Below are 15,186 nucleotides of genomic sequence, written 5' to 3'. Positions count from 1 at the left end.
ACACCAAACTCAACAACATTCCATATACTTTTGTGGAGTGAGGTTAGATGAAATTTCATTAAATCACTCCACCTAGCATAATCTTCACTGTCAAAGGTTGGCGGTTTGCCTAATGGAACGGAAAGTAATGGAGTATGTCTAGAAGTACGAGGATAATGTAAGGGAATCTTACTAAACTTCTTGCGCTCATGGCGCTTAGAAGTTATGGAGGGAGCGTCGGAGCCGGAGGTAGAAGGTGATGAGGTGTCGGTCTCGTAGTAGACCACCTTCCTCATCTTTTTAATTTTGTCGCCACTCCGATGCGACTTGTGGGAAGAAGTCTTATTTTCCTTCTTCTTCTCCTTCCTCTTCTCCTTCTTGCGGGACTCTCCCGATAGAGCTTTCTCGTTGCTTGTAGTGGGCTTTTCGCCGGTCTCCATCTCCTTCTTGGCGTGATCTCCCGACATCACTTCGAGCGGTTAGGCTATAATGAAGCACCGGGCTCTGATACCAATTGAAAGTCGCCTAGAGGGGGGGTGAATAGGGTGAAACTGAAATTCTCAAAATTAATCACAACTACAAGCCGGGTTAGCATTAGAAATATAATCGAGTCCCGTGAGAGAGGGTGCAAAACAAATCACAATCAAATAAGAGGTGAGACACGCGGATTTGTTTTACCGAGGTTCGGTTCTCGCAAACCTACTCCCCGTTGAGGTGGTCACAAAGACCGGGTCTCTTTCAACCCTTTCCCTCTCTCAAACAGTCCCTCGGACCGAGTGAGCTTTTCTTCTCAATCACTTGGAACACAAAGTTCCCACAAGGACCACCACAAGATTGGTGTCTCTTGCCTCAATTACAAGTGAGTTTGATCGCAATAAAGAATCAAGAAAGAAAAAGCAATCCAAGCGCAAGAGCTCAAAAGAACACAAGCAAATCTCTCTCTCTAAGCACTAGGGCGTTGTGTGGAATTTGGGAGAGGATTTGATCTCTTGAGTGTGTCTAGAATTGAATGCCTAGCTCTTGTAAGTGGTTGGAAGTGTGAAAACTTGGATGCAATGAATGGTGGGTGATTGGGGGTATTTATAGCCCCAACCACCAAACTAGCCGTTTGGTGGGGTTGTCTGTCGTATGGTGCACCGGACATGTCCGGTGCGCCAGCCAAGTCACCAAAGCCGTTGGGATTCGACCGTTGGAGCACTGTCTTCTGGGCCCGCCTGGATGTCCGGTGGCGCACCGGACATGTACTGTAGAGTGTCCGGTGCGCCAGTATGGGCGCGCCTGACTTCTGCGCGCGCTGGCGCGCATTTAATGTGCTGCAGGTAGCCGTTGGCGTCGAATTAGCCGTTGCTTCATTGTCACACCGGACAGTCCGGTGTACACCAGACATGTCCGGTGAATTATAGCGGACTAGCCGTTATGAATTCCCGAAGCTGGCGAGTTCTTGAGGCGCCGTTCCTTGGAGCACCGGACACTGTCCGGTGTACACCGGACAGTCCGGTGAATTATAGCGGAGCGCCTCTCGATTTTCCCGAAGGCGACGAGTTTGAGTTGGAGTCCTCTGGTGCACCGGACACTGTCCGGTGGCACACCGGACAGTCCGGTGCGCCAGACCAGAGGTGCCTTCGGTTGTCCCTTTGCTCTTTTGTTGAATCCAATACTTGGTCTTTTTTTTTATTGGCTAAGTGTGAACCTTTGGCACATGTATAACTTATACACTAGAGCAAACTAGTTAGTCCAATTATTTGTGTTGGGCAATTCAACCACCAAAATTATTTAGGAACTAGGTGTAAGCCTAATTCCCTTTCACCTGTCATGTCGTGCCTACATGGGGCTTGTGCCGAGTCGAGTCGTACCGTCCGTTTGGCCATCTATAATATTGTCACTTAAAACATTGTTTTACACTGTAGACTATAATGTTCGCATAGTGAAGTTTGAATATGGGTGTGAGGTTGGACAAGTTGTTGGAGATAGCCTAAGAATTGACTTCTGTCAGTCAATATATTTTGCTTTTTAGCATGTTTGAAAATCGTCTAAATTAACGTGAACGGAGAATCCACCGAGTCGTCACAACAGGAGAAATCTACCACTTCTTAAACTCTAAACCAAAAAGACTTTGTCATCTTCTTCTGCATGTAAGCCTCGTGGTATCCAGATTCTCATGACGGCCAACTTATCCAAGAATCCATATTTCTAGAAATGCTATCAAGAAAAAAGTTGTCCTAAACAGGTCCAATACTACCAAGGGCATTAGCAGGAAGGGGTTGATAATGCGGGTCTCAGTCTTCTATGTAAGATTGTTTGTAGCGGCATCGTTTATATCTCTTTTCTATATCTTCTTTAAAAAATTGTTATCTATATCTCGTTTCTCTCCAACGATGTCATATATATATTGTCTTCTATACATCAAACATTCATATTAAAACATATTTTGCTCTACATTTCTATACATACATAATAACATATTTATCATATCCTCAAATATTTTATACATATTTTAATTTGCTTAATCTATAGTCTAAAGTAAAAAAACAGAATTTAGAATATATATATATATATAATGGAGAAACAAACTCTATGTTTTGAGAAAACTTTAAAGCATTTTTAACATGGGTCCTAAATAGAGTTGTGTTTTGAAATATAAGACTCTAACACCAAAACCTACAGTAACAGAGGACCTATTTCACAAAAAATCATCAAATAGTTATAGAACTCCACCTCTCAGGTCCTAAATATAGTATCTCATATGTTGGAGCCTTATCCTCATTTTGTACACTATTTCTAACATTTTCTTTACTAAATAACATGATCTATTTTCTAATAACATGATATGACTCAACTCTTGGATTTGCGAATGTCTTTGCGACTCCAAACACTTCAAATCAGATCATATTTTAAGTTTTATGACTCAAATATAGGGCTTCTCGTTAGAGATGCTCCCAAAAAATATTGTTCGAACATATAGAGGAAGAAATTTCCTCTATATTGTGGACCTTTTTAATGTTTCTTATTGAAAACAATCTAAGTGAGAATAAGCTTGACTGTCTCTATCCAAGGGGATGTGGCTACATGTGCAGGCTGTGTAGGCTCACCTATCTCGAACACAAGGGTGCAACTAGGGGCGATAATGGTTCACGGACCGAACGTTTCTCACCATTTGTTTGTCCATTAATTAATTTTAATTTAAAAATGAATAGAAATAGAGCTCAATCATAATACGATCTATAAAATTTAGAACACATTACCACCTAGGCACAACACTTGCACACTACAACAAGATAGAAGCGTACTACCTAGCCTAGAGGCGATGGAGGGTCGGGGAATGGTCCTACCAATAACACTTATAAGATTTCATGTCATCATTCTACAAGTAGAGAAAGCATTATTGCAATATGATTTCACAAAAGATCAATAGAGAAAGTTAAGATGTTACCATGATAACATACAAACATCAAATTATGTTTATCAGATCCACCATCTACAGCTAAATGCAATCACACCTCCTTTTAGACTGTTTAATGTTAGCATATTAGTATTGTAATCTTTGTTATACTAGATATGTTGTCTTGTAGTCCAACCCTTATTACTAATTACAAGTCTTATCTTTGATTGTGCACCAGGAGAGACAATTGTTCTCTTTATTCTGCCTAGCCTTCAGCCATGTGCCTATGCATATCTTCTACTATTTCACTTCAATCTTTTGACGACTCACAATAAACCCATATGTCGCCAACAAGGGTATGCATGTCTGCTTCTTGAACACTTGCATCGAGTTCCGAGAGGGCATGTTGCTGCCTCGGCCGGCCACAGAGCTACAACCTACAAGAGCTTATGTGGAGTCTCAACATGATGAGCAGCGACCAAGCACGACGCTCAACGACGAACAAGCTTTGAATGCGTATATGCCTATGATGGGATAACTACAGGCTACCAATGATTTCAAGTCGCTTGGTCGAACCCTGAGACCGACCAGCCGACTAGTCACGATTAGAGCAACAACAACCATTAGTTAGACACTGGCACCGACAGAGGTAAGTCACAAATACACAGATAGAGTCATGGAACAGAACTACATAGAAGGGGGGGTAGAGGGAAACTTGAGATGACGAGCTCATCTCGTCATTGCTGTTGGAGACGCTGGTGATCTGGAGCAGCCACCGCCCGCCGGTGATCTAGAGTTATGGACTGGAGCTGTGGAACAAGAGCAGGTAGAGGAGGGGCAACCGGTGGCAGAGGAAAAGTAGTAGAGGGACAGCTCGGAGCAGGGGAGGGGTAGCCGACGTCGAGGTCTGGTCGACAGCAGTTACAGTAGAAGCCCTAATGGGCCAGTGGTCGCAACCCGTTAGCAGCCCAGCAAATGCCCCTCCTGCTGGTCGCCCACAGGCCCTGGTCGCCCGACTATAGTGGCGGAGTGACAGCCCGACATGCCTAGGCACGTGCCCGGGCTTTGGTCCTCCCTGCAAGCCCCGAGCACGAGGGCACGCTGGAGATGGAAGGTGGTGAGCTGCGGAGCAGTGCGTTGGCCACCGACGTGCTCGTGGACGTGCTCGATGTGTGCGTGGGTGGAGCAGCGTGAGAGCATGACGACTGTGGGATAGCCGAGGCACACAACGTGGCATCCTTGTCTTATGTGGTGGCGTTGGCTCCATACTAGACGCAGGCTTTCCATGTGGCCTGGACATGAGATTAAGAGAGGACTGTGTTTCCATGGACTGGGCTGTTTGAAGCTTCTTGAACGAAAAATTCATTCGGTTCCTCTATCTCTTTGTTTTTTTTCATGGAACTTAATATGTCCTGCTACACTTAGGGCATGTGTAGATGCTGATTTTTAAGTACATTAAATAGTCAGTGGTGAAGACATAATTTATTTAGAGTCAAACTTATTTAAAAAAATAATACAAAACTGTCCATAAAAAATATGACGAGGGACCAGAACACCTAAGGCCTTGTTTGGATAAAAAGGGATTGAAGTAGATTAAAATGTATTTTAGGGATTGAAAGGGAAATTAGTTCATATTACACTTCAATACACCTTATACTACCTTAATCCACTCCAATCCAAGATTACCCAAACAAACCCTAATCGGGCTACAGAAACCGACTTCGGACAACAGACTTGAAAACACTGATCATCACCGGCTGCGGCTGCAGCTTCAGCCATTAGCTGCCTGTGGTTGCTGCTGCCGGAAGCAGCCCGCGCAAACCCTGCGCCAGGCCCCCCGCGTGTGCAGGAGGGCGCTTGTGAACGACGGCAGCAGAATAGCCAGTGAACGACGTGGAACTCTGAAGTCAAATGGCACGGCAATGACAGAGGCAAAAGAGTGAACTGATTTGATTAAAAGTTTCACGGCGACACATAGACCTGACAAAATATGAGCCATTAATGCTCAACCAACCACTAGGATACACCCAACATAGTTTCAGACATTCCGATGGAAAAAATTTATTCTCGGAAGCACTTTTCTCCCGGGGGGGAAGAAGACAACTCGCTCGTATCACCAGACCTTGACTTGAGTTCTTCATCTTAGTTGGTGCTGTTCATGTGGCGGATCAGGTCGACCACGCGGGTGCTGAAAAGAGACATAGAAATTAAATTTTGAAGTGCGCAGAAGCCCTCCTCCTGGTCAGAGTCAGATAATCGGTGAAGGCAACTAGCCAACTAACCTGTATCCCCACTCGTTGTCGTACCAGGACACGAGCTTCACGAAGTTGCCGTTCAAGGCAATGCCAGCCTTAGCATCAAAGATGCTAGACCTGTGATTGAGAGAGACAATCAGAAAAAATAAAAGTGTCAGTAACCTGAGGCCCCTAGCGATTAACTACTGATCAGAAAATGGCTAGTGGTAGGGAATGTATAGCACACCTGCTGTCACCCTGGAAATCGGTGGAAACAAGGTCCTCCTCAACGTAACCCAGGATGCCCTTGAGGCTACCTTCTGCCTCGGCCCTGTGAAGATGTTTGTAAGAATCAGCTATGACCATCTAAACCAATTCAACACTCATTTGAAAGTTGCACTGGGCACAACATTATTGCACATTAATTAATTAATAAAAAAACAACAACTCCACAATGCCACAGAGCTAACTCACTTGACCGCAGCCTTGATCTCATCATAGGTTGCTGACTTTTCAAGCCTAACAGTCAAATCAACAACAGAAACATCGACGGTTGGGACACGGAAAGACATTCCAGTCAACTTTCCGTTAAGGACAGGAAGCACTTTGCCAACAGCCTGCAGGACATCAAGTAGTTGTTACAAACTAAAAGACACACACAAAAATATAACAGAAAAACATAGTAAGTGATTTGGACAAAGATGTAGATTGACTTATTTCTCTTCTTAGAAGAGTTGTGACTATACACTATTTCACATTTTTTCCATGCAAAGCACGAAGGCAATTCATAATTACATGTTGTTAAAAGGGCACAAGGAAAAGGAAGGTCCAGTTTCTAACCTTAGCAGCTCCAGTGCTGCTGGGAATGATGTTGAAACTAGCAGCCCTTCCACCCCTCCAGTCCTTAGATGAGGGCCCATCAACAGTCTTCTGGGTAGCTGAAAGGATCCACATTCTCCGCATTAAAGACAACAAACAGATTACTAAACAAATTTTACATTTAACCAATTTCGCTAAGCTTACCAGTGATGGCATGGACAGTGGTCATCAGACCCTCAACGATACCGAACTTGTCATTGATGACCTGCAGCAAAAATAAGTAACCAATTTTAGGTGATATAGGATCCCTAAGAGCAATTTATGGCAGCAGTAAATCAGCATAAGCACCTTAGCAAGAGGAGCAAGGCAGTTGGTTGTGCAGCTAGCATTGGAGACAATGTTAATGTCAGACTTGTACTCCTTCTCGTTGACACCAACGACAAACATGGGGGCATCCTTGCTAGGAGCAGAGATGACAACCTTCTTGGCACCACCCTGTAAAAGCAACAGGAAAACCATTAGATTCTTCCATAACACTAGGACTAGTAAGGTATATACCCTGGAAATAGAATAACACAATAGGTAGATGATTATACCTTCAAGTGAGCTGCAGCCTTCTCCTGGTCAGTGAAAACACCAGTAGACTCAACAACATATTCAGCACCAACCGAACCCCACGGGATCTCCTCAGGGTTCCTGCAAACAAGGTCATTACTCATTAGTCATTAGCCCCAAATGGTGGTTTAATTGGGTATGAAATAAATTAGGAAAGGCATGGTAACAAACCTGCAGCCAAACACAGCAACCTCCTTCTCACCAAAGAGAAGGGTTTTGGAGTCCTTCACCTTGACTTCATGGTGCTTCCACTGTCCGTGTACAGTGTCGTACTTGAACATGTAGGTCTGCAATAGCAAAGTCAAACCCATATTAATCGTACAATAGAAGACAGAAGACCAAATTGGTGTAATTTGACTAATCAACTTGCCAAATACAATGTTTGATTTATCGTTGTGGCCAAACTGTTAAACTCTGTAATTTCATTGGTTTGGTAATGAAATCCGGTTTTATGGGTGTGGAAAAAAAACTTGCCAAATACTCCCTCCTTTCCAAAATATAATTCGTTTAAGACTAATTAGTAATTACACATTCATTAAGTAGCATATGAATATAGTTTGCATGTATGTCTATATTCATTATCGTTTGAATAAATGTGGACAAAAAAGCGGGCTAGAAAGAACTATATTTTGGGACGGAGGGAGTACAGGAATAAGAATTCAGAGTATTAAAAATCTGTTGAAAATACAGATTTCGATACTTCATCATACACTATAACATCAACAGCAATGAAATAGAATCTAATCCACATCATGAGATTTGACTGAACCTTAACAACATTAACATAGGATTCCCTAAGAAATAAACAGATGGCCTATATAATCCAAAGCACATGGCAGTCAGAACAAGGCACAGATACCGAGATACGTGCATCCACAGATCAATAACCTAATTATAACACTTCAGAGTTTCTACAGTCAATCAGCAATTACAAATGAGGACACATCTGGCGCACATGGTGCACGTATAAAATTGTGTCAGGTTTCAGATCTAACGTCCCTTGCTCATGTGCACGTATAAAATCGTGCCATGTTTCAGACGTCCCTTGCTGCTCAGTATATTTTGCAAAAACACCCTCTGAGCATGGTAGAAGTGGAGTATACTCAGTGTAGTGGTAGAGCTCTAGAGGATTGTTTTTTTTTTATAAAATATACGAAACAACAGTGTGTCAGTTACTCAGTTTAATAGGAGGTGTTATGTGCACGAAATATGTTCCCATTACACCATGACTACATGAGAGTATGACATGGCATCTACATCAGACCTAGGCATCCCCGTTTTGGGCTTGTTCGTCTTAGTGCCAATCCATGTGAATTTGATGGGATTGGATGAGTTTATAGCAGGTCAAAAAAATCATTTTTTAATCCCCTTCAATCCATCTGAGATGGAAATAACCAGGGGCAGATATAGGGGCGGGCCACCTGGTCCATGGCCCGGGGCCTGATCCATAAATCTCTGTATAACTTGATTACATTTAGATCAAAATGCATTATAACTCTAGTAGATTAAATAGATCAGCCCGGGGCGTGATCTTGATCCTGAATCCGCCCCTAGGAATAACCGAATAAGCTCTTACTAATAATTTCATTCTCATATAATGCAGCTGTTCCACATCAAACAAGGACAAAAAAAAGATCTACTACCATTGAATAAGCACGTTCAGCCAATCACTTAAGTAGCAGATCAAGGAATTAGCGATACGAGGGGCCTATACCATGTAACTAGACAACCAGATCAAACGATAGCGAGACCAGGGGCGATACCATGTAGTCGGTGCTGATGAAGGGGTCGTTCACGGCGACGAGCTCGACATCGTCACTCTGCAGAGCCACCCTGGCCACCAGCCTTCCGATCCTGCCGAACCCTGCACCAACAAAAAAAAAACGATAAAAACCCACACGACCGGCGTAACTCAAATACATCTCAACTCAGATCGGAGGATGCGAACTCACCATTGATCCCGATCTTGATCTTGGCTGCATATACCAGAGCACAAACACAAGCAACCAAGCCAAAAAAAAAACAATCAGTAAAAAAGTAATCACCAACGATCAAAATCCAGAAACACAACCAGATTGCAGGAATGACGGCATTACCCATGGGGTTGAGATGCTGCGGGACGGAGGAAACGAGGATGGATGGATTTGAAACGAGATCGATGACGGGGTTGGCGAGTGTGATGCGGCCAATGGATCGAAGGGGCCATATATAAAAGGGACTGGGGACTGGCGGCTGCGGCTGCGACTGCGGTTGCGGCTGCGGCTGCTGCTGGCTGGGCCCACCCGAAGTCGCGGAACCTGGTTTCGGCAAAAATGGTGGGGCGGAAACGTGAGGACGTGCGGGTGACAAGTGGGGCCCGGAGGAGAAACGCGACCGGGGCGGTCGATGGTTTCGAGAAGCTTCCCATTGGTCGGAACGTTGGACCTTGGAAACCCTGGACCGTTGCTGGTTTCGGGCCCACCGGAAGTGGGAGAGAAGTCCTGTTATGCGGTGGCGGGTCTGCCCCTCTTTTCCTTTCTTGCACAAGAAGAAGATACCATCGGTCGAGCTGGTTTTCGGCGGCCGTTGGATGTTAAAAAATTCTGTGGACATTGAGGGTGGGTGGGTGTCTGATTTCATGCCTGGTTGAGTCTGGTTGTTGTATATACCACATCAACAATCGATTATGTTATTGACTTTACTATTATTTATTATTAGCTTTTTTTCTACTGCAACGTGTGGTATACAGTTTTATCGTCAATCTATATCTTTTTATTTACAAGCTTTTGTTAATATTACAATATAAATATGTCTAAGTAGCAATTAAAATTTAAATAATCCATAAAATAATTAAAATATAAAACTCTTAAAATAAAAACTATAATTCAAAATAACCAATACCCCGATGTTACTCTTCGCCATCTTCCTCTTACAACTTTTCTACCTCTTCTTCCTTATGTAACTTCAATTGTTTTGTCAATTTCGTAAAGGCAATTTGTGGTCTCTTTTCGTGTCTTCATCCATGTAGTGATTCAATAATTTATTAAATTGCTTAAATAATTTAGTTTGAGTCGTCATCTCGCTAGCCTTATATAACTCCTTTAATACATTTTCTATATGGTTATGGACTCGTCACCACTTGTCGTTAGGCTCTTTCCCCTCTGTTGAGCTCTTGCTATAATGTGGCCAATGGTACAAGACGTGTCCATATTTCTATACTATACTTAAAGCACCAGTTTCAACGGTCGTCATGCGTCATTTTTTTTACAAATAACCCCTCACAGCTATTTCAAATTAATCCGCTGCACGTCTATAGATGCCAAACGACGCCCGACATGGGCTAGATGCACGCGGGCCACAACTATGGCACATGCACGTCATGTCGGTCTGCTAACTGTGTCGGGTCAGCCCGTTAGCCCACCGATCCATTTAATTAAATCGACGTAACGACGCTCGACACGTGCTAGATGCACACGGGCCACAACTATGGCACATGCACGTCATGCCGGCCTGCTAACTGTATCGGGCCAGCCCGTTAGCCCGTCGATCCATTTAATGGGAGACACAGGGTGAAACTGTCTAACCAGTAGAACATCACGCTAAGATGTTTTTAATATTGAATATAAATTGTATACAGGTATATATATTTTTTGTAAAATAAAAAAAATAACCGTGTCGAGCCGGACTAACACTACGGGCCGAGGTTACAGTCCAAGCACGACACGACGTTCTTTGCTCTTACAAGCATTAGGTCGTTTCTGAGACCACATTGGCGCAATGGACTACATGGTGTTTGAGGTTGCTGAATTGGATGGAGCAGCAATGATTTGTCACACTAACAGTAAAATGAAAGGTTATTTGTTGGTTTTAAACGTTAGTAATTTCTACGAAGTAGCGTAATTTATATGGAGCGCATCCGGTTTTTATTAATGCCTAACTTTAGCAATCACTCCATATTTTGATCTATCTTTTTTATAAGTTTGACTTCATGTGACTTATTTTATAAAGTTGATCTCACAAACTTTCTCTTATTTGGTCTCTGTATGATAGAATTATGTCATTTTATAATCTTTGTCCATTCAGTCAATTGTTGTGAACTCTCTTCTAATCGCTCACTTCATTGGTCGTGTTGTACCAAGACATATTTGCATGGAGTAAACAATAACATCAGTTAGCCAAATCAAAAAATATATTATATAGAGAGCGGAGACAATCAATAAAAAATCTTGAAAATTTTTTATGGATAGTTTACGTGGGTATTGTTATAAGCTCTTGCAACGCACGGGCAACCGACTAGTTTTAGTAATGTAGAGCTCATCGTCTGATGAACTCATCGTCCAAGTTGAGACGACTTGTTTTGATGGAGTTGTCATAATCGTTCATGGCACATCACTTGTGTTGATGGCGAAGAGTACACCATATATATTGGGGACTTGTTCTCAAATACTATGAATTAAGAACAAAGCAACACAAGATATTAAATGTTACTGCCCTTCGTCCTTTGAAGCATTATTCCCTTTAGGATATAATGATCTTCAGACGAAGGTCATGAAGGACATACCTTCATGATTGCAGTATGTAATAATAAAAGAAAGAACATGTGAAATATAAGAGACAACATAAATAATCATATAACATTGTTAATTCGTTCTTATTATATTATCATGGAAAGACAGAAATAATATTGAATTACAAAAGTACCTTCGACTTGACAGAAGGCAAATAGTACAAGCATGACGCAAAAACAAATATCAGTCCGCGTGAACAGTACGGGGGTACTGTTCACTTATTAATAGGCACAGAACACAGTTTATGAGAAATTACAATCATGCCCTTTACATTTACTATTGGCCTATAGAAAATCTGTGAGGATTGAATAGCCTTTTCCCTTCTAAGTCGATTCCCATTTTCTGCGATTTAGCCGAAGCTTCCTTGCGCACAGCTTCGGAGCGATGACAACCTTCGTCACAATCAAGCTCCTCATCGTGTCTGCTTTTATCATGAATCCGAAGATACCTGTCCATAAACCATACTTGGAAGACATTGTTAAATTATATTTTTGAGGACCTTCGGAGGACGAAGGCCCCAACAGTAGCCCCTCGTAGTATTAATTTGTTTAAGATAACGAATTTAAACTGCGACATGGACGAAGGCCTTAAGTCGAAGGTCCAAAAAACACATTCTCTTTGCTAGAATAGCAACAGTCAATGACAAACGGGACCCTCCAATTTGGAGCGCGTCGATCGTATAAATATGAATTCACCCTGAGCACATTTGGTACGCTACGTGCCGCTTGCTTTGTTTGCTCAATTTTTTAGCTCTTGCTTACCAATTCTTGCTTAGTTTCTCAGACTTCCTAAGCTTCGGTTTAAGGACACATTTTCGCCATTTTCGAAGAAAAGATGTCTCAAGATAAAAAAGTTGCTGCTGAGACGAAGCTGAGCGAAGAGGAGAAGCTCCTTGAGGAGAAGACTGCTGGATTTGTTGAGTCGATAGCAAAAACAAATACGGAGAAGATTACTAAAAGATACTAGAAGGCTTGTCTGAATATACTGATGATAGCGAAAACTATGATGTGGAAAGTGGAGGCGAAGACTCTGAAGATCAGCCCTAGCGACCAAGTCATGTAGTCTTTGGGAAATCAACTATCAAACAGAGTCATCTTGATAATATGAGAGGAAGGTATTTTCGAGATATGTCTATTGTGAGGGCTGATGTAGACAGAGCCGTTCCTGCTCCCAAAGAAAACGAAGTTGTGATCTTCCAAAGCTTCTTCAAAGCTGGACTTCGGTTCCCGTTGAGCAGATTTGTGGTTGAAGTTTTAAAGACATAAGATTTTCCTTCACCAGATCACTCCCGAAGCAGTTATTAGAATGGGGATCTTCGTATGGGCTGTGAGAAGTCAAGGTCTAGAGCCAAGTGCAAGATGTTTTTGCAGTATGCATGAACTTTCGTATGAGACGAAGCCCTGGGGTAAAGAACAATATCATAACAATTTTGGTTGCTATAGCTTCGTTGCTCGCTCTGGTGCAAGCTACCCAGTGCCAACGTTTCGAAAGAGATGGCCCGGGGCATGGATGGAAGAGTGATTTTACGTGAAAAATGATTTGAAGGCGAGAGAAGACATTAAAGAAATCATCATGCGCCCCATCTAGTCTCGCTTCGGTCTCCGAAAGCCGAAGGTAGAAATAGATGAGGCAGCCGAAGCATGCCGAAGGGCCTTCAGCACAGTTTGCTCTTTTATTGGGACAAGAGACTTAGTTCAAGAACATGTAGCCTACAGGATATGGCCACTGATAGACAGCTGAGAAATGCCAAAAGAAACCATCACCAACCCTAGCGAAGGTGGTCTGGTTCGATTGAAATACACCTTCAGGTTTGGAGACCAGTTTATCGAACCAGATGATGACTGGCTGAAGTGTGTTGAAAATACTAGCGATGAGTTACTTGGAGCATATTCCAAGTCCGAAGATAATGCACTATCTGCGGCCTTCGGGAGCCGAAAAAAGAAAAGATTAAATAGGGTTTTTGATGCTATTGGATTTGTGTACCCTGACTATCGCTACCCGCCACGGGGGCAGAAAAGAAAGGGTGCAACTTCTGGAAAGGTTGCTGCTTCGGCTGCTCCAAGTGAGCCTGTGCCGAAGAGGAAAAAGTTGAAGGTCCTTACCCACCGACCGCGCTATATTGAACCGGCCATAGTGCATGAGTTTAGCGGGGAAACTTCTTCAGTTACTAAAGCGAAAGAACCTGCTCCTCCCACGCAGAAGATTGAAGAGCCGGCTGTAATGCCGAAGGTGCCTTCGACTAAGCTTATTGAAACGAGGGTTGACGAAGATAAGGCTGAAAGATCAAAAACTGAAGAAGCAACAAAGATGCCCGAGATTCTAAGTCCTTCAGCAGAAGCAACAGTGCTGAAGGTAGAAAAAAGTTCTGCGATAACCCCTAGAAGGAAAAGGATGGTAAATGTATTAGACATTTTGGAAACAACAGACTCCAAACGCCCCTCTTCCATAAAGAAGGTTGTTGAAAGTGCCGAGGCGCAGGCTGAAGCTGATACTAGGCAAATAAAAGGTAAAACTGCAACAATTGAGGCTGAAACCGAGGCCGAACCCACAGTGCCTGTTGAGACGAAGCTTGCCACAGCCCAGCAAGGGGCCGAAGAAGTACCTCCAAATATTGATATAGCTTTTGAGAGAAATGTGGCCAAAGAAGCCGAATCCCTTACTCCCGAAGCACCTTCCGAATATCTTGATTATGTCATTCGACATGCTTCAGGAAAAAGATTATCTGAGGAAGAAATTTTTGAAGCTAAACACTATGCCCGAGAACTGAAGTACCCGAAAGGGGCCCTAGTGTTTAATGGTACAGATGAAGATGACTTCTTGTATTGCCTCCCAGATAACAAAGAATTATCCGTCTGCCGGGAGATGGCCAGAAGTATGGGTTTTCTGAAGCTCGAAGCTGGCCTCTGTGTCATGACGAAGGACGATCTTGCAGATAGCCTTGCATACAACAGTCTGAAGGTACAAAAGTTGTGAATTTTGAAGTTTATGGATTCTGTATTAGAGTCTTTTGTTCCCATGTTAATCCATTCATTCTTTCGTGTAGGGCTTAATACTTAACAACGCCTTAAGGGCGCAAAAGAATGCTGAAGACGAGAGCTGCACTATTGCTCTCAACAACCTTCGAACAGAGGTTATCAAGCTGAGAAACGAAGCCAGGGAAAAAGACAAAATTCTACTTACATTGGTGGACAAAGTAAAGGGGGATGAAGCTAACTTCAAGGCTCAATCTGAAATTCAAAAGAATGAGATTGAAGACCTTCAAAAACAACTGGCTGAAGCCAAATTAAAATGCGCTGTTGTCGAAGCTGACCGAGATGCCAGTGAGTACTGAAAAAATTATTTTGAAAAAACAGTTGCAGAGCTTCGCGCATCAAAAGAGAGATGTTTTGAAAAATCTGTGGAATGCGTAAAAAAGATAAAGACTAGCTTCACCAACGTGGGCGCGTACTCAAGCGAAGACAACTTCATACTGGGCGATCCTGAGGGCGTAATCGAGTGGATCAACGGTGAAGCCGAAGCTTTTGAAGAGATTTTGAGTGACCGCGGGGACGTCTGTGCATTCTCTGGTGCGAGGGGAGTTGCAGCCATTCTGGAGAAGGCAGGTTGCGAACAT

The 15,186-nt window shown here is 43.0% G+C and overlaps 1 protein-coding gene across 1 annotated transcript; it reads right to left on the bottom strand.

The window, feature by feature from the left end:
* Positions 1–5,292: 5,292 nt before the first annotated feature.
* On the bottom strand, positions 5,293–9,135 carry LOC100037774 (uncharacterized). The gene is given in 12 exon segments (NM_001112481.1): positions 5,293–5,546; positions 5,641–5,730; positions 5,840–5,923; positions 6,067–6,209; positions 6,433–6,530; positions 6,616–6,676; positions 6,760–6,906; positions 7,008–7,107; positions 7,198–7,313; positions 8,790–8,890; positions 8,979–9,002; positions 9,123–9,135. Coding segments are annotated over 12 exon segments (1,014 nt in total). The 5' UTR covers positions 9,127–9,135; the 3' UTR covers positions 5,293–5,500.
* Positions 9,136–15,186: the final 6,051 nt, after the last annotated feature.

This window comes from Zea mays, chromosome 5 (genome assembly GCF_902167145.1).
Source record: "Zea mays cultivar B73 chromosome 5, Zm-B73-REFERENCE-NAM-5.0, whole genome shotgun sequence".
NCBI lineage: Eukaryota > Viridiplantae > Streptophyta > Magnoliopsida > Poales > Poaceae > Zea > Zea mays.
Note: the sequence above shows the minus strand (reverse complement) of the source record. Positions and strands in the feature narration are given on the sequence as shown.